Genomic DNA, 25,848 nt, shown 5'->3' on the forward strand with positions numbered 1-25,848 from the left:
TGCATTGCAAGACCTTGTCTCAAAAAAAAAAAAAAAAGTAATAATAATAATAGAGAAACATCAAAGAAGCTTTGGATAAATGAAGTTCAGCTAAAAAGAGAAGAATAATTCCAAATGTAGGTACAAAAACCATAAAAATGTACAAAATAAACTAGCATAAATGATGCTTTGTGCACACACTACATTACCGTTTGTCTACAGATTGGACAACTGATTGCCCCAAGCCATGAACCGTATCGCCAGTAAGCAATAATGCAGGGACCTAATAGAAAAAAAAACAAAACAAAACATTAATATTGATGTTTTAAAGTCTATATATCCTCAGAAAGGTTCAACTATTTTAAATATTTTAACAGTACCACCTTATTTAAAAACATTTTTAATTTCATCCAGCCATCCCTTCAGGCAAATTCAAATCTAGTAAGAATTCCCAGCCATTAAAAAATATTTTTTTATTTAAACTCCAAGTTAAGGCTGGGTGCGGTGGCTCACACCTGTAATCCCAGCACTTTGGGAAGCCAAGGTGGGTGGATCATTTGAGGTCAGGAGATCAAGACCACCCTGGCCAACATGGTGAAATCCCGTCTCGACTAAAAAATACACAAATTAGCCGAGTGTGGTGGCACATGCCTGTAATCCCAGCTACTCAGGAGGCTGAGGCAGGAGAATCGCTTGAACCTAGGAGGTGGAGGTTGCAGTGAGCCAAGTTCATACCACTGCACTGAAGCCTGGGCAACAAAGCGAGACTCTGCCTCAAAATAAAGAAATAAACTCCAAGTTAAGCTACAGACAGTTGTACACAATCAAAAGCAAGCATCTATTAACTGCCTTAATGCTATGAGGCTTCATACAAAATATTACATTTTCTATGTAATATAAACAAAACAATAGTTAAACATCATTGTAAATATAATAACCAACAAATCAGAGCATAAATTTTCTGTTCTAAATTTGGTATGTTATAAAAATAATACAACTTTTTAAAGAGTTTAGAAAACCAAATTATCAATGTGTTAACAGTAATTAAGTATTAATAGTACAAGATAAAAACTGAAATAAGTGTTTTATAATTTGTTAGCTACTTAGGCAAAAACCTTAAAGAAGAGTCTGAAATGAGTGGATGAAGCACTGATGGGATTGGATTACAAAAAGAGCAAAAGGTACAGAAAACCCTGCCATTACATGGTATGGGTTCCAAATACTCACGCCATCTCCAAATGCACAAATAACACTGTATCTAATAATTCTATAGGATGAGATGAAGTTAGACAAAAGGGCCAACAATTTATAGGACCATTATATGCTACATTTTTAATTAGTCCCTATATGAAAATTTCCTATGTTTTGGGAGTAATAAGGCCCTATCTTGAACACAACTGTTTAAACGAAAGAAACAATAAAAAACTAGGTCTAGTGATTGGACACATCGAAGTGGCTTCGAGTGTTTTCTAATGTATGAGCCAGCAATCATGCAGAACTGAGCACAGGGCTTGAAGATAAACCTAGGTTTAAAAACTTGGCTCTGTCACTTAACACCTGGGCTACTCTTTTTAAAATTTATTATTATTATTTTTGAGACAGGATCTTGCTCTGCTGCTCAGGCTGGAGTGCAGTGGCATGATCACAGCTCATTGCAGTCTCAAACTCCTGGGCTCAAGTGATTCTCCCACCTCAGCCTCCCCAGTAGCAGGGACTGAACATGTGAGCCACTGCACCTGTGTAATTTCTTATTTTTTGTAGAGAAAGGGTCTCTCTATGTTGTCCAGGCTGGCCTCCAACTCCTGGGCTCAAGCAATCCTCCTGCCTCAGCTTCCCCAAGTGCTGAGATTACAGGCATAAGCCACAGAGCCTGGTCACTTTGTAAAATTTCATCACGTCTCTAAGCCTGTTTCCTCACAGGTGGGGTTAGATGAAGTATGTTAATGTCCAGTACATAAGATATAATAACTGAAACTCCCCCCACCAATCTTCTATGGCATAAGAAGCCACAGAAGATATTCCTGAATCTGCAGATTCAGAAATGAGGAGTGGCGGAAAGCACTCCTTCCTGATACTAAGTAAATGGGAAATTATTTCCTTCTTACCCCAAGGCATGCTCTAGGTTTCTCATTCTTCCTCATTAAACCTCAACAGGTTGAAGTTAGAGCAGGTGAGAAAGAGAGAGAGAGACTGAGACAGACAGACAGACTGAGACTAAGACCTTTAAGACTTCTTAGTACAAACTCGGAGTCAAAAGAGGCAGGAGGGCTAAGGCAGGGTCTTGGGCAGGTTCTTGAGAGAAGAACTTTCTTGCCTTGGGAAGGATGAATAATAAATCAAACTCCCAAAAAGTGATGAACAAGGAGGGACTCTGAATCCCTCATGCTATGTATCTATGGGAACTACTATCCACAGAAACACATTTCTGTTTATTGGGAAGCTGAATAGTTTCTTTAACCTCTGAACCCATAGTTGCTACATGGACACACTGAATAGAAAATAAATAAGCAAGTATATTATTTAGATGCTAAGTATCCTTGGTAGACAAGTAGAGCAGAATATCAGAGGTAATCTACTCTACTCACAAAATACAAAAAGAAAAAATTAGGAATCCAGCCTTTGTACACGTAGAGGTCTTGGTCTAAACAGTCACTTTTCCCAAGTATAGCACTGTTTCTTACCACAAAAAAGATGTCCACAGTTGGTTTCCACTGGGAAGGAGGCTTGGAGCAGGCAGATAGGACAGTACATGTCGGTGTAGAACTGCTGTCGAGCGGCAGCAGGTGCATCCTAGTAAGAACACAAGTGTACACACTGAAACACGGACACATGTAGCCCTCAACAGTATCTTATGTTAAATTATATTTCAGAACACAGTCAACAGTGTGTAACCATCATCAAACTGTAGATGTGCAATAGTTTAAGGTCCTAATATTGAGAACATGATGAGGCTATATTGTTTTTATCTAAACTGCATGGTCTCCACTTTCCTTCCTAAACATAATTTAAAGACAAAAACCTGGATTAACTCCAGAGTTCCTCTTTTACTTTACTAGAATAAGTAAGTTATTCTGAGCAGCACAAGGCTAAGCTCACGCATAAGCTAACAACAATAAATGTCGAGGTCAGCCATGGTGACTCACGCCTGTAATCCCAGCACTCTGGGAGGCTGAGGCAGGTGGATCACTTGAGCCCAGGAATTCCAGACAAGCCTGTGCAACATGGTGAAACCCCGTCTCTACAAAAAATAGAAAAATTAGCCAGGAGTAGTGTTGGTGTGTGCCTGTAGTCCCGGCTACTTGGGAGACTGAGGTGGGAGGATCACCTGAGCCTGGGAGGTTGAAGCTACAGTGAGACGTGACTGCACCACTGCACTCCAGCCTAGGCAACACAGCGAGACCCCATCTCAAAAAGAAAAAAAGAGTAACAAATGTCAAACTGTTTTCTAAGTCTTCACTTTTTCCATTTTTACCATCTTTTTCATTTTAAAAGTGTTGCATGTATTCAAGAAACATCCAGATATCAAAGATGGGTCATGAGGGCAAGGAATTTATTTGTAGGATTAATTGTACCTCAGGACCCAGAAAAGTGTCTACATGGCTGGGGACGGTGGCTCACGCCTGTAATTCCAACGCTTTGGGTGGCTGAGGTGGGCGGATCACTTGAGATCAGGAGTTTGAGACTAGCCTGGCCAACATGGTGAAACCGTGTCTCTACCACAAAATACAAAAATTAGCCAGGCATGGTGGCGCGCACCTGTAGTCCCAGCTACTTGGGAGGGTGAGGTGGGAGAATCACTTGAACTCAAGAGGTGGAGGCTGCAGTGAGCCGAGATCATACCACTACATCTCTAGCCTGGGCAACAGAGACCCTGTCTCAAAAAAACAAGATGTCTACGTATTTTTACCGTGTTGTAAAAATACTTATTTATCAAAACTTGGTTTGATGGAACCCACCCAGCACAGATGTTGCTAGCATGAAAAATATCTAATTACAGAAAAAATATCAAATTTACTAAATAGGAATGGTTCTTAAGTGAATCAGATTTCTGCCACTCAATATTAATAAACAAATTTAACAAATTTAATTTAAATGATTTGCTAATAAACATAATTAAGAGTTCATACTTCTAAAACAGTCCTAAGTCACCAGAATATTCTGTGATCCAAGGCTACACCTTGATGTTATAGTCACTTATGTCAGTTCTAATGCTACAAAAGTGTACAGCACTTTATGTTCTCCTCTCCACTTTTTCTCCTTTTTTTTTTGGAGACAAGAGTTTCACTGTCACCCAGGCTGGAGTGCAGTGGTACAATCTCAGCTCATTGAAACCTCTGCCTCCTGGGTTCAAGTGATTCTTCTGCTTCAGTCTCTCGAGTAGCTGGGATTACAGGCGCCAACCACCATGTCCAGCTAATTTTTGTATTTTTAGTAGAGATGGAGTTTTGCAATGTTGGCCAGGCTGGTCTCAAACTCCTGACCTCAGGCGATTCACCTGCCTCAGCCTCCCAAAGTGCTGGGATTACAGGTGTGAGTCACCACACCTGGCCGCCTCCTTATTAATTTTTAAAGAAACTGACAAAAAACTATTAACAGTGCTGTCCAATAGAACTTTCTGCAATAACTGAAATCTGTATCAGTGTTGTCCAAAACAGCAGCCGTGAGCCACATGTGGCCATTGTGTACTTGAAATGTAGCTGAAGACTGAATTTCAGCTGGACGTGGCAGCTTACGCCTGTAATCCAGCACTTTGGGAGGCCGAGGCAGGCGGATCACGAGGTCAGGAGATCAAGACCATCCTGGCTAACACGGTGAAACTTCGTCTCAACTAAAAATACACACACACACACACAAATCAGTCGGGTGTGGTGGCACATGCCTGTAGTCCCAGCTGCTTGGGAGGCTGAGGCAGGAGAATCACTTGAACCCGGGAGGTGGAGGTTGCAGTAGGCTAAGATCTTGCCATTGCACTCTAGCCTGGGCAACAAAAACACCATCTCAAAAAAAAACTGAATTTCAGATTATCTTTAATTTTTTTTTTTTTTTGAGATGGAGTCTCACTCTGTCACCCAAACTAGACTGCAATGGCATGATCTTGGCTCACTGCAACCTCTGCCTCTTGGGGCTCAAGCGATTCTCCTGCTTCAGCCTCCAGAGTAACTGGGATTACAGGCATGCGCCACCATGCCAGGCTAATCTTTGTATTTTTAGTAGAAATGGAGTTTCACCATATTAGTCAGGCTGGTCTCAGAACTCCTGACCTCGCGATCAGCCCGCCTCAGCCTTCCAAAGTTTTGGGATTATAGGTGTGAGCCACTGTGCCCAGTCGATTGTGTTTAATTTTACCTGACTTAAATAGCCACAGGTGGCTAGTAGCTGTCATACTGGACAGCACAGAACAGAATACGTTGCCAGCCTTATTTTCACTCTGAGAACTGTGTGCCAGGTTTGAGGAAGAGGGAGGCAGATGAGTGGACACTGCTGCAAGGAGACCTGGAAGATTCACCTCAATCTGGGGCCCCTTCATAGCTGAACACAGTTATGTAATCACTAGTGTGAGTGTAAGCAAATATTAGCAGTCTCATATGTTAATCAGAATAATAATGGTTGCCTTACTTATGTCTAAAGATTAAATATGATTATTGTTTGGGAAATCACTTTGTAAATTATAAAACACTATCTCAACATGAATTATGATTACAATTGTTATGGAACAGAGTACTACTAATATGTTTAAACTATTTTTTTTTTTTTTGGAGACAGAGTTTTGCTCTTGTTACCCAGGCTGGAGTGCAATGGCGCAATCTCGGCTCACCGCAACCTCCGCCTCCTGGGTTCAGGCAATTCTCCTGCCTCAGCCTCCCAAGTAGCTGGGATTACAGGCACGCGCCACCATGCCCGGCTAATTTTTTGTATTTTTAGTAGAGACGGGGTTTCACCATGTTGACCAGGATGGTCTCGATCTCTTGACCTCGTGATCCACCCGCCTTGGCCTCCCAAAGTGCTGGGATTACAGGCGTGAGCCACCGCACCCGGCCCCAGCTATTTTTTTTTTTTTAGATGAGTCTCGCTCTGTCACCAGCCTGGAGTGCAGTGGCATGATCTCAGCTCACTGCAACCTCCACCTCCCGAGTTCAAGAGATTCTTGTGTCTCAGCCTCCCGAGTAGCTCGGACTATAGCGCACGCCACCACGCCCAGATAATTTTTGTATTTTTAGTAAAGACAGCGTTTCACCATGTTGGCCAGGAGGGTCTCAATCTCTTGACCTTGTGATCTGCCCACCTCAGCCTCCCAAAGTGCTGGATTACAGGTGTAAGCCACCATTCCTGGCCCTGTTTAAATTATTCTTGTATTGGGCTGGGTGCAGGAGGCGGAGGTTGCAGTGAGCCAAGATCACGCCACTGCACTCCAGCCTGGGCAACAGAGCAAGACTCGTCTCAAAAAAAAAAAAAAAAAAAAAAAAAAAAAAACCAATCATATATCAGTGAATACAAGTTCCATGAGGGTAGAAAATTTTGTCTGTTTAATTCACAATTGAATTCCCAATGCCTAGAAAATATCTGGTGAATGGATAAATTCACCCTTACTGGGGCCAGATGTGGTGGCTCATGCCTGTAATCCCAGCACTTTGGTTTTAGTGGAGCAAGCACAGCTCACTGCAGCCCCAACCTCCTAGGCTCAAGAGATCCTCCCACCTCAGTCTCCTGAGTAGCTGGGACTATAGGTGTGCACCACCATGCCCAGCTGGTTTTTGTTATTTTCAGCAAGGACATGGTTTTGCCATGTTGCCCAAGCTGGTCTCAAACTCCTGAGCTCAACTGATCCTCCTGCCTCAGCCTCTCAAAGTGCTGGAATTACAGGCATAAGCCACCATGCCCAGAATGTAATCCCAGCACTTTGGGAGGTGGAGGTGAGAGAACTGCTTGAGCTCAAAAGTTGGAGAGCAGCGGGGGAACATAGTGATACCCTGTCTCTTTTTTAAAAATAAAAAACCCTTGTCGGAAATAAAGTTTGATTAGTAGGAAAGCAATTTTTTTTTTTTGAGATGGAGTTGCCACCCAGGCTGGAGTGCAGTGAGATGATCTCAGCTTACTGCAACCTCTGCCTCCTGGGTTCAAGCGATTCTCCTGTCTCAGCCTCCTGAGTAGCTGAGATTTGAGGCACACACCACCACACTCAGGTAATTTTTGTATTTTTAGTAAAGATGGGGTTTCACCTGTTGGGTCAGGCTGGTCTCAAGCTCCTGACCTTGTGATCCGCCCCCCTTGGGCTCCCAAAGTGCTGGGATTATAGGTGTGAGCCACCGCGCCCAGCCGGAAAGCAATTTTTAATTTTGTTTTTTGATGTTAGATATCTCAGCATGTAGGTGTACAATATCCTATCTATTCTGGGCTTCATAAAATATATCACATCTCCAGTTCTCAGAGATTTCATCTGGTAAAAAGCAAAGAACAGACAGGAGAAAAATTAGTTTTTTTTTCTTTGCCTAACTAGCTTTGTTGTTATAACTTTGACAACTGAAGAAAAAAAAGGAAAAAAACCAAAACAGCAACCTCTTCTAGTTATTTCTTTGTATGTATTAGGGAGTATATGTCAGAAAAAAATGTTTTTTTTTTCCACTACATCTCATTAAGGTCAATTAGACAGCAATTATTTCTACACTAATAAACAACAAGAAAACTGGCTGGGCACCTGTAATCCCAGCACTTTGGGAGGCCGATGCCGGGGGCAGATCACGAGGTCAGGAGTTCAAGACCAGGCCTGACCAACATGGTGAAACCCTGTCTCTCCTAAAAATACAAAAGTTAGTTGGGAGTGGTGGTGCATGCCTATAATCTCAGCTACTCAGGAGGCCGAGTAAGGAGAATCACTTGAACCCGGGAGGCGGAGGTTGCAGTAAGTCGAGATTGCACCACTGCAATCCAGACTGGGTGACAGAGCGAGACTCCGTCTTAAAAAAAAAAAGGAAAACTATCTTTTAAAGCAAATTAATAATAAACAAAACATGAAGACATCCAAATAGATTAAGGCTAGGCAATTTGCCCAATCTGTAAACATACAATCTATAAAATAATATAAGGTAATTTGAAGCAGGAAAGAAGCCCATGTTTGCAAAAAGTAATTTACCAATGTTTAACACAATTTCACATGCAAAGGGAGCTATCGCATCTACTCCTCAAATAAATGCATATACTGTACCTGTTCTGTTTGAAGCTGTTCTCGAAGTACCCTTACTAGCTCCTGGTTTTCTGGGTGAATGTTTTGATGTACATTTCTGTTGAATAGAATATAATAAATTTTGAATAGAAAATATTATCAGATGAATCCATTTTCTTGATGGGTCTAATTTCTGACTTATAACTACTGGTAATTAATAAATGTAATTGATGGCATACAAAAGCACTTTCACTTCTGGGACTGTACGTTCCAGGCTGTCCTGTGGTGAATTCTTCTGAGATCACTGATCATTAGCCAATTTCAGGTTTAAGCAGCAAATACTAAAATCCAGAGGCCTAGTACCTTGGAAATCTCTTGTAAATGCAATCTTACATATAATGTAAAGAACAAGTAACATTTGTTTCTTTGGTGAAATTTCTTCAAAATAAGCAGCTATCTAGTTTTACCTACTATTATGCATTTGAACACTTTTCCACATCTAATTAGGTCCTTCTCCTAACTTTTCACGTATTAGGGGTGGGGAACAGAACAGAAACTAAAATTATTAATTTAGAAAAGCCAGAACTTGGCTGGGAACAAAGGCTCATGCCTGTAATCCCAGCACTTTGGGAGGCCGAGGTGGCTGGATCACCCAGGTCAGGAGTTCGAGACCAGCGTGGCCAACATGGTAAAACCCCGTCTTTACTAAAAATACAAAAAATACAAAAATAGCCGGGTATGGTGGTGTACACCTGTAATCTCAGCTACTCAGGAGGCAGAGAGAGGAGAATTTCAGGAACTCAGGAGGTAGAGGTTGCAGTGAGCCGAGATCACACCACTGCACTCTAGCCCAGGCCAACAACAGCGAGATGCCATCTCCAAAAAAAAAAAAAGCCAAAAAAAGAGAAAAGTCAAAACTTAACATGTCACTAATATCTTAACATTAACAATTAAAATGGTGAACCAAAGGCAAGCTAACAGCTGATATAAACGGATGGGATAAAACAACCCATACTGAAAGTCAGATGTGTTGGTCAGGCTGGTATGGTAGGGGCGAATTGTTACATGTTATCACAGCTTAATTTCATTTGGCTATAGATGTATTTCCTAAGTAAATGTCTTGAACAAGAATATTTTAAGTCTATACAGTCCCAGGGTTACTCTACAGAAGAGGCTTACTCTCTGGGTAAGCCAATATCCAACAGAGATAAAAATTCTCATATCCTAATGTGATAGGGAAACTTATAGAAATCCATCCTGTGATTATTCAATTGTTAGCAAAAAATGCAAATTTTAGAAAAAGAAGTTAACTAAATATAACCGTTAGTCTAAACAATGAAACAACTTGAACTCTGTTTAAACCTGTTAAATCTTTTTTTTTTTTTGAGGCGGAGTCTCACTCTGTCACCCAGGCTGCAGTACAGTGGTGCAATCTCAACTCACTGTAACCTCCGCCTCCCTGGTTCAAGCGATTCTCCTGTCTCAGCCTCCTAATTAGCTGGGATTACAGACACGTGCCACCATGACTGGCTAATTTTTGTATTTTTAGCAGAGTTGGGGTTTCACCACGTTGACCAGGCTGGTCTCCAACTCCTCATCCAAGGTGATCTGCCCGCCTTGGCCTCCCAAAGTTCGGGGATTACAGGTATGAGCCACCGAACCCAGCCTAAACCTATTAAAACTTGATGCATTATTTTAAAATAACACACATTCTTATGATTGAACTGATGATCTGTGAAAAGAAAGCACTCACTATATGAAAGCACCCTGTCAAGGAGCAATTTAACTAGCAGAGGAACCATAATTTAAATACCAGTGAATACCTAGCTAAATGGCATTTCTCCATTCTTTGAGAATAGAAAACCATTCCCTTTCATTGGAGAAAAAATTGTGATGACATTTCAGAGTACAGACATTAACCACGTTACTAGAAATAATCTCCTTTGGAATTGGTTGAACCTGGGAGGCGGAGATTGCAGTGAGCCAAGAGCATGCCATTGCACTCCTGCCTAGGTGGCAGACCAAGACTCTGCCTCAAAAAGAAGGAAAAAAAAAAAAAAAAAAAAGAAAGCGTTTCCTTTGGCTTCTTTCTTTAAAAAAGAAGATGTAGGAATTTTTTTTTTTTTTTTTTTGAGACAGAGTCTCTCTGTTGCCCAGGCTGGAATGCAGTGGTGTGATCTCAGCTCACTGCAACCTCTGCCTCCTGGGTTCAAGTGATTCTCCTGCCTCAGCCTCCCGAGTAGCTGGGATTACAGGTGTGTGGCCACCATGCCCGGCTAATTTTTTCTATTTTTAGTAGAGACAGGGTTTTTCACTGTGTTAGTCAGGATGGTCTTGATCTCCTGACCTCGTGATCTGCCCACCTCAGCCTCCCAAAGTCCTGGGATTACAGGCATGAACCACCACGCCTGGCCTAGATATTCTTAAATTTGGTGGTAGCATATTTTAAGAGATATATTCTATTTAAATATATTTTTAAGATATATATTAAATATTCTACCAGATTTGTGAAGCCAAGCAACAAGAACAAACAGTCCAACTGCTGATACCGCCTGTAACTCCTATGGTGATGCTATTTGGAGACAGAACCTTTGGGAGGTAATTAGGTGATGAGGGTGGTGTCCTTGTGACAGGATTAGTGCCCTTATAAAAAGACATATGAGATAACCTGCTCCCTGCTCTACTCTCTTCCATGTAAAGACACAACAAGAAAACCACCATCTGCAAACCATGAAGCCAACTCTTACCAGACACTAGATCTGACAACACCTTGATCTTAGACCTCTCAGCTTCTGGAACTGTGAGAAAAAAATGTTTGTTGTTTAAGCCACCCATCTATGGTTATTTGTTTTTGTTTTTGAGACAGAGCTCGCTCTGTTGCCCAGGCTGGAGTGCAGTGGCACAATCTTGGCTCACCGCAACCTCTACCTCCCAGGTTCAAGTGATTTCTGGATAGTTTTTGTATTTTTAGTAGAGACAGGGTTTCACCATGTTGGCCCATGTTGGCCAGGCTGGTCTCGAACTCCTGACCTCAGGTGATCTGCCCACCTTGGGCTCCCAAAGTGCTAGGATTACAGGTGTGAGCCACCTGGCCCGGTCTATGGTTATTTGTTGTAACAAGCCAAACTGATTGAGACAATGGTCAAATACTTTTTGACAATGGTGCCAAGTCCATTCAATAGAAAGTACCCTGTTTCAACAAATAAGTGCCAGAAAAACTTAATATCCGTATTAAAAATATAAAAATTAACTCAAAATGCATCAAAGAGCAAAACTTAAAACTATACAAATGTTAGGAAAAAGCAAGAAAATATTCATGCCGTTGGATTTTGGCAATGATTCCTTTCATATAAGACAAAATTATAGGCCAAAAAAAGAAAAAATACACAAAGATGACTTCATCAAAATCAGAAACTATGTCTATCAAAGGGCACTTAAGAGAGTAAGAAGAATATCCACAGAAAGGGAGAAAATATTGGCAAATCATATATAGGAAATCCTCATTTTATTTTATTTCCCTTTATTGCACTTAGCAGATACTGTGTTTTTTACAAATTGAAGGTTTGTGACAACCCTGTGTTGAGCAAGACTATTGGCACCATCTTTCCAACAGCATGTGCTTGCTTCATGTTTCTGTCACATTTTGGTTATACTTGCAATCAATCAATCAATCGACGTTCTGTATGCTCTGACTGTTCTATTGACCAGCCATTCCCCAGTTTCTCTCCCTCTCCTCAGACCTTCCCTATTCCCTGAGATATTGACAATATTGAAATTAGGCCAACTAATAACTCTATAATGGCCTCTAGGTGTTCAAGTGAAAGGAAGAGCTGCATGTCTCTCACTTCACATAAAACCTAGAAATGACTAAGCTTTGTGAAAAAGCCATGTCAAAAGTTGAGCTAGGGCAAAAGTTGTGCTTGTTGGTCCAGTTGTGAATTAAAAGGAAAAATTCCTGAGGGACATTAAAAGTATTACTCAAGTGAATACATAAATGATAAAAAAGCAAAACAGCTTTATTGCTGACATGGAGAAAGTCTGAGTGCTCTGGATAGAAGATCAAACCAGCCAGAACATTTCCTTAAGTGAAAGTCTAATGCAGAGCAAGTCCCTCCCTCTCTTCAATTCTTTGAAACTGAGCGATGAGAGGAAGCTACAGAAGAAAAGCTGAAAGCTAGCAGAGGTTGGTTCATGACATTTAAGTAGAGATGAAGGGCAAACATTTATGGAATACCAAGTGCTGATGGAGAAGCTGCAGCAAGTTACCCAGATCTAGCTAAGATCATTGATGAAGGTGGCTACACTGGGTGACATATTTTTATGTAGAAGAAACAATTTTCCATTGCAAGAAGACACAATGTAGGACTTTTAAGCTGCAGTCAATGCTCACTGACCATTCTGAAAATCCTAGGGCCCTTGAAAATTATGCGAATCTACTCTGCCTGTGCTCTACAAACACAACAACAATGCCTGGATGACAGCACATCAGACTATTCAAGCTCACGAGACCTACCGCTCAGAAAAAAAATTTCTTTGAAATTATTACTGCATACATCTATGTAGTGTATTAATAAAAAAAATTTATTAAAAAGCAAATATTGGCCGGGCGCAGTGGCTCACACCTGTAATCCCAGCACTTGGGGAGGCCAAGGCAGGTAGATCACTTGGTCAGGAGATCGAGACCATCCTGGCCAACATGGTGCAACCCCGTCTCTAATAAAATACAAAAAATTAGCCAGGTGTGGTGGCACGCGCCTGCAGTCCCAACTACTTGGGAGGCTGAGGCAGAGGAATCTCTTGAACCCAGGGGGCGGAGGTTGCAGTGGGCTGATATCAGGCCATTGCACTCCAGCTTGGTGACAGAGCAAGACTCTGTCTCAAAAAAAAAAAAAAGCAAATATTACTGCTCATTGACAATGCACCTGGTCACCCAAGAGCTCTGATGGAGATGTACTAGGAGATTAACGTGGTTTTCATGCCTCCTAAAACAGCATCCATTCTGCAGCCCCATAAATCAAGGATTATTCTGACTTTCAAGTTTTATTACTTAAGAAATACACTTTGTAGGGTTATAGCTGCCATAGATAGTGATTTCTCTGATGGATCTGGGGAGTTCATTGAAACCTTCTGGAAAGGATCCCTCATTCTAGATGTCATTAGAACACTCTTTTTTTTTTTTTTTTTGAGACAGAGTCTCGCTCTGTTGCCCAGGCTGGAGTGCAGTGGTGCAATCTTGGCTCAATGCAACCTCTACCTCCCAGGTTCAAGTGATTCTCCTGCCTTAGCCTCCCAAATAGCTGGGATTACAGGTGTACACCACAACACCTGGCTAATTTTTGTATTTTTAGTAGAGACAGGGTTTCGCCATGTTGGCCAAGCTGGTCTCAAACTCCTGGCCTCAAGTGATCTGCCTGCCTCAGCCTCCTAAAGTGCTGGGATTACAGGCATGAGTCACTGTGCCCCACCAAGAGCATTCGTAAATCATGGGAGGAGGTCAAAATATCAAAATTAACAGGAGTTTGGAAAAAGTTGATTCCAGCTCTCACAGATGACTTTGAGGAGTTCAAGACTTCAGAGGAAGAAGGAACTGCTGCTATAGTGGAAAGATTAAGGAAACTCCTGAAGATGTGGCTGAACTGCTGCACTCAGACAAGGAGTTTCTCCCGATAGATGAGCAAAGGAAGTGGTTTCTCAAGATGGAATCTAATCCTGGTAATAATGTTGTGAGCAATGTTGAGATGACAACAAAGGATTTAAAATATTACATAAATGAAGTTGATAGAGCACAGGCAGGCAGGGTGTGAGAGGACTGACTCCAGTTTTGAAAAGAAAGTCTGTGGGTAAAATGCAACCAAACTGCATCGCATGCTATATACAGAGAAATCTTTTGTGAAAGGAAAAGTCAGTCAATGTGGCAAACTTTATTTGTTGTCTCATTTTAAGAAACTGCCACAGCAACCCCAACTTTCAGCAACCACCACCCTGATCAGTCAGCAGTCATTAACATGGAGTCAAGACCCTTCATCAGCAAAAACATTATGACTTGCTGACGGCTCAGATAGTCATTCAGATAGTCATATCTGAAGGTTCAGATAGCATTTTTTAGCAATAAAGTACGTTATAACTAAGTTATGTATATTTTTTAGACGTAATGCTATCGTATACTTCATAGACTATGATATAATGTGAACATAACTTTTATATGCTCTAGGAAACCAAAAAATTCATATGACTCACTTTCATTCCCTTTATTGTGGTGGTCTGAAACCAAGCCTGAAATATCTATGGGGTATGACTACATCTGATAATAATATCGGCATATATATAGAACACTTATAACTCAAAAACAAAAAACTAAACAACCCAATTAAAAAAATAGGCAATGGTCTTGAATAGTCAATTCTCCATAGAAGACAGAGAAATGGCCAGATATGGTGGTGCGCACCTCGGCAGGCTGAGGCAGGGGAATCGCTTGAGCCCAGGAGTTCTGAGCAGTAATGTAATATGCCACTTTGGTATCTGCACTAACTCTGGCATCAATACGATGATGTCCCAGGAGCAGGGGACCATCAGGTTGTCTAAGGAGGACTGAACTGGCCCAGGATGAAAACAGACCAGGTCAAAACTCTGGTGCTGCCACTTACAGGAGCAAAGACATGGAATCAACTTAGATGCCCATTAGTGGTGGACTGGATAAAGAAAATGTGTTGCATATACACCGTAGAATACTATGGACCCATAAAAAGGAAAGAAATCATGTCTTTTGCAGCAACATGGATGCAGCTGCAGGTAATTTTCCTAAGTGAATTAATATAGAAACAGAAAATCAAATACCAGGGCCGGGAGCTATTGGATAGTTATTATTTAAGAATAAGGATAGTTACTATTATTTTAAAAAAACACATGGAGAATAATATGTGTTGGCAAGGATGTAGAGAAACTGCCATGGTGCCTTGCTGGTGGGAATATAAAATAGGGCAGCTGCTGTGGGACACAGTCTGGAGGTTCCTTAAAATATTAAACACAGAAATCACTTTATGACTCAGAAATTCCAGTTGAAAACACGGACTCAAACAGATACTTGTACACCAGTGTTCCTAGCAGCATTATTCACAACACCCAAAAGGTGGGAGTAACCCAAATGGCCACTGATAGATGAATGGAGAAACTAAATATGGCATGTACATACAATGGAAAATTTTTAATTTTGCTATTTTTTAGAGACAAAGTCTTGCTCTGTTGCCCAGGTTAGTCTCAAACTCCTGGGCTCAAGCAATCCTCCCACTTCAGCCTCCCAAAGTGCTAGGATTACAGGTGTAAGCACCATGCCTAAGGAAATATTATTCAGTGATAAAAAAGAAGGAAATTCTAATAAGCGTTACAACATAAATGAACTTTGAAAACATTATGCTAAGTGAGATAAGTTAGACACAAAAGAACAAACGCTGTATGATTCTACTTTATGAGGTGCATAAAATCAGCTCATTAATGGAGACACAAAGTAGAACACAGCTTACCCTGAGCTGAACGATGGGAGTTAATACTTAGATGGGCATAAAGTTTCTGTTTGAGAAGATTAAACACCACATGATCAGGTCGGGCACTGTGGCTCATACCTGTAATCCCAGAAATTTGGGAGGCTGAGGTGGGTGGACTGCTTGAGCCCAGGAGTTCAATATCAGCTTGGGCAACATGGTGAAACCTCGTCTCTACCAAAAATACAAAAAAATAGCTGGCCATGATGGTTTGTGCCTGTGGTCCCAGCTACTTGGGAGGCAAGGCGAGAGGATCACTTGAGCCTGGTCGGGGAAGGCTGTGGTGAGACAAGATGGTGTCACTGCACTCCAGCCTGGGTACCAAAGAGAGAACCTGTCTCAAAACAAAAAAAAGAAAAGAAAAAATACCACATGTTCTGACTTATAAGTGGGAGCTAAACATAAAGATGGAAATAATAGACATCAGGAACTTCAAAAGTGGGGAGACTAGAAGGCAGCGAGGGTTGAAATACTACCTATTGGGTACAATGTTCACTATTTGGGTGATGAGTTCACTAGACGCCCAAACCTCACCATGAAACAATATACCCATGTAAAAGACCTGCACACACACCCCAGAAATCTAAAATTTTAAAATAAAAAATAAAATAAAGTTTGCAATGACAAGGAAGTTTTAGAAGTAGATGGTGATGATGGTTACACAACAATGTGAATGAACTTAATGCCACAGAATTATACATTTAAAAATGGTCTGGGCATGGTGGTTCACACCTATAATCCCAGCACTTTGGGAGGCTGAGGCAGGATGATCACTTGGGACCGGGAGTTCAAGACCAGCCTGACCAACATAGTGAGAACCTGTCTCTACTAAAAAAAAAAATAAAAAATAAAAAAATTTAACTATTTTTTAAAAAGTTTAACATGAAAAATTTTATGTTATATTTTCCCACAAAACCAAAAAAGAATTATAATGACTAAAAATCATCAAATAAATTATAAAAAAGAGACTTGTCTGAATTTTTTGTTTTTTTGAGACAGAGTTTCGCTCTGTCACCAGGCTGGAGTACAGCGGTGAGATCTTGACTCATTGCTACCTTCACCTCTTGGGTCTGAGTGATTCTCCTGTCTTAGCTTCCCCAGTAGCAGGGACTACAGGTGTACGCCGCCACACATAGCAAATTTTTATATTTTTAGTAGAGATGGGGTTTCACCATGTTGGCCAGGATGGTCTTGATCTCTTGACCTTGTGATGTGCCCACCTCGGTTTCCCAAAGTGCTGGGATTACAGGGGTAAGCCACCGTGCCTGGCCTGATTTGTCTGAATGTTAACTACACGTCTCCTCTTCCCGAAACACATCATCATTAGGTAATCATGATTACTTCACTGATTACCTCAAGGCAACGTCCAAATAACTGGGAGTACATTACATAACTTGAAAATATGTCACTTAGGCTGAGCCAAAATCTCACCATTTATCTCCACCTAGTGGCCCCAGTTCTGCCCATGAAACCATACAGAATAAATTTAATTTTTTTTTCTTTTTTTATGAAACAGAGTCTCACTCTTGTCACCCAGGCTGGAATACAGTGGCACGATCTCAGCTTACTACAACCTCTGCCTCCCAGGTTCAAGCAATTCTTCTGCCTCAACCTCCTGAGAAGCTGGTGTTACAGGTGCCCACAACCGCGCCCAGCTAATTTTTATATTTTTAGTAGAGACAGGGTTTCACAATGTCGGTCAGGCTGATCTCAAACTCCTGATCTCCAGTGATCCACCCACCTCAGCCTCTCAAAGTGCTGGGTTTATAGGTGTAAGCCACTGTGCTGAGCCCTAATTCTTTTTTCTTCTATTGCTGTTGCACGGATTAAAATTTTAATTATTTAACAACACCAAGCCCTCATCACAAAGACAGTTTTACTGTGAAGGAGACCCTTCCCTTAAGCTAGACATCCCTCCTTCCTTCAAACATTTTATATGATAGGGCCAGGCGCGGTGCCTCACGCCTGTAATCCCAGCACTTTGGGAGGCCAAGGCAGGTGGATCACAAGGTCAAGAGATCAAGACCATCCTGGTCAACATGGTGAAACCCCGTCTCTACTAAAAATACAAAAAATTAGCTGGGCATGGTGGCGCGTGCCTGTAATCCCAGCTACTCAGGAGGCTGAGGCAGGAGAATTGCCTGAACCCAGGAGGCAGAGGTTGCGGTGAGCCGAGATCGTGCCATTGCACTCCAGCCTGGGTAATAAGGGCGAAACTCCGTCTCAAAAAAAAAAAAAAATTTATATGATTTGTTTCCCCAGCTTTCTCTATTTTGGCAGTCTTCCCTGAATGTTTTCCAATTTAAAATGCTTGTCCCAAACTGAATATAATGCAGATCTGACCTTTAGCTATTACTTTTATAAAAGTAGCCTAGGGAAGGATCCAAGATGGCTGATTAGGAGCAGCTCAGAATTGCAGCTCCCAGTGAAAGCACAGAGGGTGAGTGGATGCCGCATTTCCGGACGGATATTTATTGCCTACAGACCAGGAGATTCCCAGGCGAAGGAGCCCCACGGGTCACCAGCGCGGCTGGTTTGGCCAGTGCGGCTGTTCTCGGTACAAAATACATGAGTCTGGGTGCTGTTCTAGCTGGCAATTGGAGCTCCGGGAAGGCAGAGTCGCCCGTTCATCTGATTAAAAAGGGGACTGAAACAGGGAGCCAGGCCAGGAGATTCCCAGGAAAAAAAGTGCCACGAATCTCAGCACCCCTGTTTCAGCCGGTGCAGTGGGTCACCACATGGGAAATCACACAGATCCCGGCAGCTTTTCAACAGGTAACTGGAACACCTGGGAGACAGTCAACCGTTCAACTGAAAAAAAAAAAAAAAGGCTCTGAGGCAGGGAGCCAGGTGATCAGGCTCAATTAGTCCCACCCCCACAAAAAAACAGCAATTGGAAACGTTCTGCACTGAGAGTTTCACAGCAAGCACATCTGAACCCGGGATGGTCCAGCTCTGTGGGGGAGGGGTGTCCGCCATTACCAAGGCAGTCCACCACTACGGAGGTAGTTTGTCATTGCCGAGGCAGCCCGCCATTACAGAGAGAGTCCACCATTAGAGAGGTGGGCCGCCATTGCTGAGGCAGATCTAACTACACCCGTATAAACAGGACTGCAGGGAAGTTCACACGGCAGCTGGACGGAGCCCACTACAGCTCAGCAAAGCCTCTGCAGGCAGACAGTGACTAGGCTGCCTCCTCACTGGGCAGGGCAACCCTGAAAAAAGGCAGCAGCACAAAAGAAACTTATAAAGTCCTAACTCCCCAGGACAGAGCACCTGGGAAAAAAAAAGGGGGGGTTATGAGTTCTGCCGCAGCAGACTTAAACGTACCTGCCCAGCAACTCTGAATGAACAACAGAGCTCACAGCTCAGCACTTGAGCGCCTATAAAGGACACACTGTCTCCTCAAGCAGCTCCCTGACCCCCGTATATCTAAAGAGTCACCTCATAAAGGAGAGCTCAGACTGACATCAGGCGGGTATCCCTCAGGGACAAAGAAAGCAGAAGAAACTGGCAGCAACCCTTACTGTTCTGCAGTTGCTGCAGGTGATCCCCAGGCAAGCAGGGCCTGGAGTGGACCTCAGCAGTCCTACAGCAGAGGGGCCTGACTGCTAGAAGGAAAACTAAGAAACAGAAAGAAATAACTTCATCATCAGCAAACTGGACGTCCACTCAGAGACCCAATCTGAAAGTCAATGACTACAAAGATGACAGGTGGATAAATCCACAAAGATGGGAAGAAACCAGCACAAAAAGGATGAAAACACCCGAAACCAGAATGCCTCTCCTCCTACAAGGGATCACAACTCCTCACCAGCAAGGGAACAAGGCTGGATGGAGAATGAGTGTGATGAATTGACAGAATCATGCTTCAGAAGGTGGGCAATAAGAAACTTCTGTGAGCTAAAAGAACATGTTCTAACCCAATGCAAAGAAACTAAGACCCTTGAAAAAAGATTTGACAAATGCTAACGAGAATAAACAACTTCAGAGAGGAATATAAGTGAATTGATGGAGGTGAAAAACACAACACGAGAACTTCACGAAGCACACACAAGTTCCAACAACTGAATTGACCAAGCAAAAGAAAGGATATCAGAGGTAGAAGATCAACTCAATGAAATAAAACGAGAAGGCTAGATTAGAGAAAAAAGGGTAAAAAGGAATGAACAAAATCTCCAAGAAATATGAGACTATGTGAAAAGACCTAATTGGCCGGGCGCGGTGGCTCACGCCTGTAATCCCAGCACTTTGGGAGGCTGAGGCGGGCGGATCACGAGGTCAAGAGATCGAGACCATCCTGGCCAACATGGTGAAACCCTGTCTCTACTAAAAATAAAAAAATTAGCTAGGTGTGGTGGCACACGCCTGTAGTCCCAGCTACTCGGGCGGCTGAGGCAGGAGAACCCCTTGAACGCAGGAGGAGGAGGTTGCAGTGAGCCGAAACTGCGCCACTGGACTCCAGCCTGGCGCCTGGCGACAGAGCCAGACTCTGTCTCAAAAAAAAAAGAAAACACCTAATCTACGTTTGATAGGTGTACCTGAATGTGATGGAGAGAATGAATTCAAGCTGGAAAATACTCTTTAGGATATTATCCAGGAAAACTTCCCCAACCTAGCAAGGCAGGCCAATATTCAAGTCCAGGAAATACAGAGAACCCCACAAAGATATTCCTCTAGAAGAGCAACCCCAAGGCACATAATCATCAGATTCACCAGGGTTGAAATGAAGGAGAAAATGCTAAGGGCAGCCAGAGAGAAAGGTCAAGTTACCCACAAAGGAAAGTCCATCAGACTCACAGCAGATCTCTCAGCAGAAACCCTACAAGCCACAAGAGAGTGGGGGCCTATATTCAACATCCTTAAAGAAAAGAACTTTAAACCCAGAATTTCATTTCCAGCCAAACTAAGCTTCATAAGTGAAGGAAAAATAAAATCCTTTGCAAACAAGCAAGTACTCAGAGATTTCATCACCACCAGGCCTGCTTTACAAGAGTTCCTGAAAGAGGCACTAAACATAGAAAGGAACAACCAGTACCAGCCACTCCGAAAATATACTAAATGGTAAAGAGCATCAATACAATGAAGAAACTGCATCAACTAATGGGCAAAACAGCCAGCTAGCATCAAAATGGCAGGATCAAATTCACACATAATAATATTAACCCTAAATGTAAATGGGCTAAATGCCCCAATCAAAAGACACAGACTGGCAAATTGGATAAAAAGCCAAAACCCATCAGTGTGCTGTATCCAGGAAACCCATCTCACATGCAAGGATACAAAAAGGTTCAAAATAAGGGGATGGAGGAAGATTTACCAAGCAAATGGAGAGTAAAAAAAAGCAGGAGTTGCAATTCTCATCTCTGATAAAATAGACTTTAAACCAACAAAGATCAAAAGAGACAAAGAAGGATATTATATAATGGTAAAAGGATCAATGCAACAAGAAGAGCTAATGATCCTAAATATATAAGCACCCAATACAGGAGCACCCAGATACATAATGCAAGTTCTTAATGACTTACAAAAAGTCTTAGACTCCCACAAAATAATAGTGCCAGACTTTAACACCCCATTGTCAATATTAGACAGATCAATGAGACAGAAAATTAACAAGGATATCCAGGACTTGAACTCAGACCTGGAACAAGCAAACCTAATAGACATTTACAGAACTCTCCACCTCAAATCCACGGAATATATATTCTTCTCAGCACCACATCGAACCTACTCTAAAATTGACCACATAATTGGAAGTAAATCACCCCTCGACAAATGCAAAAGAACGGAAATCATAACAAACGGTCTCTCAGAACACAGTGCAAACAAGTTAGAACTCAGAATTCAGAAACTAATTCAGAACCGCACAGCTTCATGGAAACTGAACAACTGGCTCTTGAATGTTGACTGGATAAACAATGAAACGAAGGCAGAAATAAAGATGTTCTTCGAAACCAATGAGAACGAAGATACAACATACCAGAATCTCTGGGACACATTTAAAGCAGTCTCTAGAGGAAAATATATAGCAATAAATGCCCACATGAGAAGCAAAGAGAGATCTAAAATTGACACCCTATCGTCAAAATTGAAAGAGCTAGAGGAGCAAGATCAAAAGAACTCAAAACCTAGCAGAAGAAAAGAAATAACTAAGATCAGAGCAGAACTGAAGGAGATACAGACAAAAAAAAAAAACCCTTCAAAAACATCAATAAATCCAGGAACTGGTTTTCTGAAAAGATCAACAAAATAGACACACCACTAGCCAGATTAATAAAAAAGAAAAGAGAGAAGAATCAAATAGATGCAATAAAAAACGATAAAGGGGATATCACCACAGATTCCACAGAAATACAAAACATTATCAGAGATTATTACAAACAACTCTATGCACATAAACTAGGAAACCGGGAAGAAATGGATAAATTCTTGGACACTTGCATCCTCCCAAGCCTAAACCAGGAAGAAGTTGAAACCCTGAATAGACCAATAACAAGGTCTGAAGTTGAGGCAGCAATTAAGAGTCTACCACCCAACAAAAGCCCAGGTCCAGATGGGTTCACAGCCAAATTCTACCAGACATACAAAGAGGAGCTGGTACCATTCCTTCTGAAACTATTCCAAACAATCCAAAAAGAGGGAATCCTTCCTAAATCATTTTATGAGACCAACATCATCCTGATACCAAAACCTGGCAGAGACTCAGCAAGAAAAGAAAACTTCAGGCCAATATCCATGATGAACATAGATGCAAAAATCTTCAATAAAATACTGGCAAACCGATTACAACAGCACATCAAAAAGCTTATCCACCATGATCACGTAGGATTCATCCCGGGGATGCAAGGCTGGTTCAACATATGCAAGAACCAAAGACAAAAACCACATGATATCTCAATTGACGCAGAGAAGGCCTTCGACAAAATTCAACAGCGCTTTATGCTAAAAACCCTCAATAAACTAGGTATTGATGGAACATATATCAAAATAAAAAAAGCTATTTATGACAAACCAACAGCCAGTATCATATTGAATGGGCAAAAACTGGAAGCATTCCCTTTGAAATCTGGCACTAGACAAGGATGCCCTCTCTCACCACTCCTATTCAATATAGTACTGGAAGTTCTAGCCAGAGCAATCAGACAAGAAAAAGAAATAAAGGTTATTCAAATAGGAAAGGAGGAAGTCAAATTGTCTCTATTTGCAGACGACATGATTGTATATCTAGAAGACCCCATCGTCTCAGCCCACAATCTCGTGCAACTGATAAGTGACTTCAGCAAAGTCTCAGGATATAAAATCAATATGCAAAAATTACAAGCATTCCCATACACCAATAACAGACTTAAAGAGAGCCAAATCAAGAACGAACTGCCATTCACAATTGCTACAAAGAGAATAAAATACCTAGGAATACAACTAACAAGGAACGTAAAGGACCTCTTCAAGGAGAACTACAAACCACTGCTCAACGAAATAAGAGAGGACACAAACAGATGGAGAAACATTCCATGTTCATGGTTAGGAAGAATCAATATCGTGAAAATGGCCATACTGCCCAAAGTAATTTACAGATTCAACGCTATCCCCATCAAGCTACCAATGACCTTCTTCACAGAACTGGAAAAAACCACCTTAAACTTCATATGGAACCAAAACAGAGCCCGCATAGCCAAGTCAATTCTAAACAAAAAGAACAAAGCAGGAGGCATCACACTACCGGACCTCAAACTATACTACAAGCCTACAGTAATCAAAACAGCATGGTACTGGTACCAAAACAGAGATATAGACCAATGGAACAGAATAGAGGCCTTGGAGGCAACACTACACATCTACAACCATCCGATCTTTGACAAACCTGACAAAAACAAGCAATGGGGAAAGGAGTTCCTGTTTAATAAATGGTGTTGGGAAAACCGGCTAGCCATGTGCAGAAAGCAGAAACTGGACCCCTTCCTGACACCTTACACTAAAATTAACTCCAGATGGATTAAAGACTTAAACATAAGACCTAACACCATAAAAACCCTAGAAGAAAATCTAGGCAAAACCATCCAGGACATAGGCATAAGCAAGGACTTCATGACCAAAACACCAAAAGCATTGGCAACAAAAGCCAAAATAGACAAATGGGACCTAATCAAACTCCACAGCTTCTGCACAGCAAAAGAAACAGTCATTAGAGTGAATCAGCAACCAACAGAATGGGAAAAAATTTTTGCAATCTACCCATCTGACAAAGGGCTGATATCCAGAATCTATAAAGAACTAAAATAGATTTACAAGAAAAAAACAAACAAGCCCATTCAAAAGTGGGTGAAGGATATGAACAGACACTTTACAAAAGAAGACATACATGAGGCCAACAAACATATGAAAAAATGCTCATCATCACTGGTCATTAGAGAAATACAAGTCAAAACTACATTGAGATACCATCTCACGCCAGTTAGAATGGCGATTATTAAAAAATCTGGAGACAACAGATGCTGGAGAGGATGTGGAGAAATAAGAACACTTTTACACTGCTGGTGGGAGTGTAAATTAATTCAACCGTTGTGGAAGACAGTGTGGCGATTCCTCAAGGACCTAGAAATAGAAATTCCATTTGACCCAGCAATCCCATTACTGGGTATATATCCAAAGGATTATAAATCATTCTACTATAAGGACACATGCACATGAATGTTCATTGCAGCACAGTTTACAATAGCAAAGACCTGGAACCAACCCAAATGCCCATCGATGATACACTGGACAGGGAAAATGTGGCACATAGACACCATGGAATATTATGCAGCCATCAAAAACGATTAATTCCTGTCCTTTGCAGAGACATGAATGAACCTGGAAACCATCATTCTCAGCAAACTGACACAAGAACAGAAAACCAAACACCGCACGTTCTCACTCATAGGCGGGTGTTGAACAATGAGAACACATGGACACAGGGAGGGGAGCATCACACACTGGGGTCTGTTGGGTGGAAGTTGGGGGGACAGTTGGGGGTGGGGAGTTGGGGAGAGATAGCATGGGGAGAAATGCCAGATATACATGATGAGGAGGAAAGCAGCAAATCACACTGCCATGTGTGTATCTATGCAACAATCTTGCATGTTCTTCACATGTACCCCAAAACCTAAAATGCAATAATAAAATAAAATAAAATAAAAGTAGCCTATATCGTTTTCAGCATCTACAATGTATCACTGCCTTAATAAATGAATTTTTTTTTTTTTTGAGATGGAGTTTTGTTGGTTGCCCAGGCTGGAGTGCAGTGGTGCGATCTCAGCTTACTGCAACCTCTGCCCCTTGGGTTCAAGCAATTCTCCTGCTTCACCCTCCCGGGTAGCTGGGATTACAGACACCCACCACTACACCTGGCTAATCTTTGTATTTTTAGTAGAGATGGGGTTTCACCATGTTGGCCAGGCTGGTCTGGAACTCTTGACCTCAGGTGATCCACCTGCCTCAGCTTCCCAAAGTGCTAGAATTACAGGCTTGAGCCATTGCGCCCAGCATAAATGGAAACTTTTAAGTTTGGGCTTCACATTATTCCAGTCTGGAGATGGGGAGAAAAAACTTTTATTATACAAGTAATAAACATTCATTGTAGAGAAATCAGAAAATAACAGAAAAATATTTAAAATAAAAATCAATCTTATAAATGTCTTTTTTTTTTTTTTTTGAGACAGAATCTCACCTTCCACCTTCTGGGTTCAAGCAGTTCTCCTGCCTCAAAAACTCAGCCTCCTGAGTTGCCTGGACTACAAGCGCACACTGCCACACCTGGCTAGTTTTTTTTTTTTTTTTTTTGGTATTTTAGTAGAGACGAGGTTTCACCGTGTTGCCTAGACTGGTTTCAAACTCCTGAGCTTAGGCAATTTGCCCACCTTGGTCTCCCAAAGTGCTGGGATTAAACATAACAGGTTACTTAAGGTTTGTGATCTTTTTCCTTTTTTTTAAGGAGTTTCAGTCTTGTCACCCAGGCAGAGTGCAATGGCGCCATCTCGGCTCACTGCAACCTCCACCTCCTGGGTTCAAGCAGTTCTCCAGCTTCAGCCTCCCGAGTAGCTGGAAGTACAGGTATGTACCACCACGCCAGCCTAATTTTCATATTTTTAGTAGAGACAGGGTTTCACCATGTTGGTCAGGTTGGTTTTGAACTCC

The 25,848-nt window shown here is 41.8% G+C and overlaps 1 protein-coding gene across 3 annotated transcripts in view; it reads right to left on the reverse strand.

Moving 5' to 3' along the window:
• RNF170 (ring finger protein 170) overlaps positions 1-25,848 on the reverse strand; it is a 51,841-nt gene that overhangs the window by 13,862 nt on the left and 12,131 nt on the right. For 2 of the 3 annotated variants that reach the window (XM_021675827.2, XM_021675828.2), the window contains exons 3-5: positions 8,180-8,255; positions 2,661-2,769; positions 189-262 (exon numbers count right to left, since the gene is read on the reverse strand). In XM_021675827.2, coding sequence (XP_021531502.2) covers positions 189-262; positions 2,661-2,769; positions 8,180-8,255 — 259 coding nt within the window. The remainder of the gene's footprint in view (positions 1-188; positions 263-2,660; positions 2,770-8,179; positions 8,256-25,848) is intronic. The other variant, XM_012476027.3, reaches the window with a different exon arrangement.

This window comes from Aotus nancymaae, unplaced genomic scaffold (genome assembly GCF_030222135.1).
Source record: "Aotus nancymaae isolate 86718 unplaced genomic scaffold, 86718_ANA_hifiasm-v0.15.2.pri h1tg000097l, whole genome shotgun sequence".
In the NCBI taxonomy this organism is placed as follows: Eukaryota; Metazoa; Chordata; class Mammalia; order Primates; family Aotidae; genus Aotus; species Aotus nancymaae.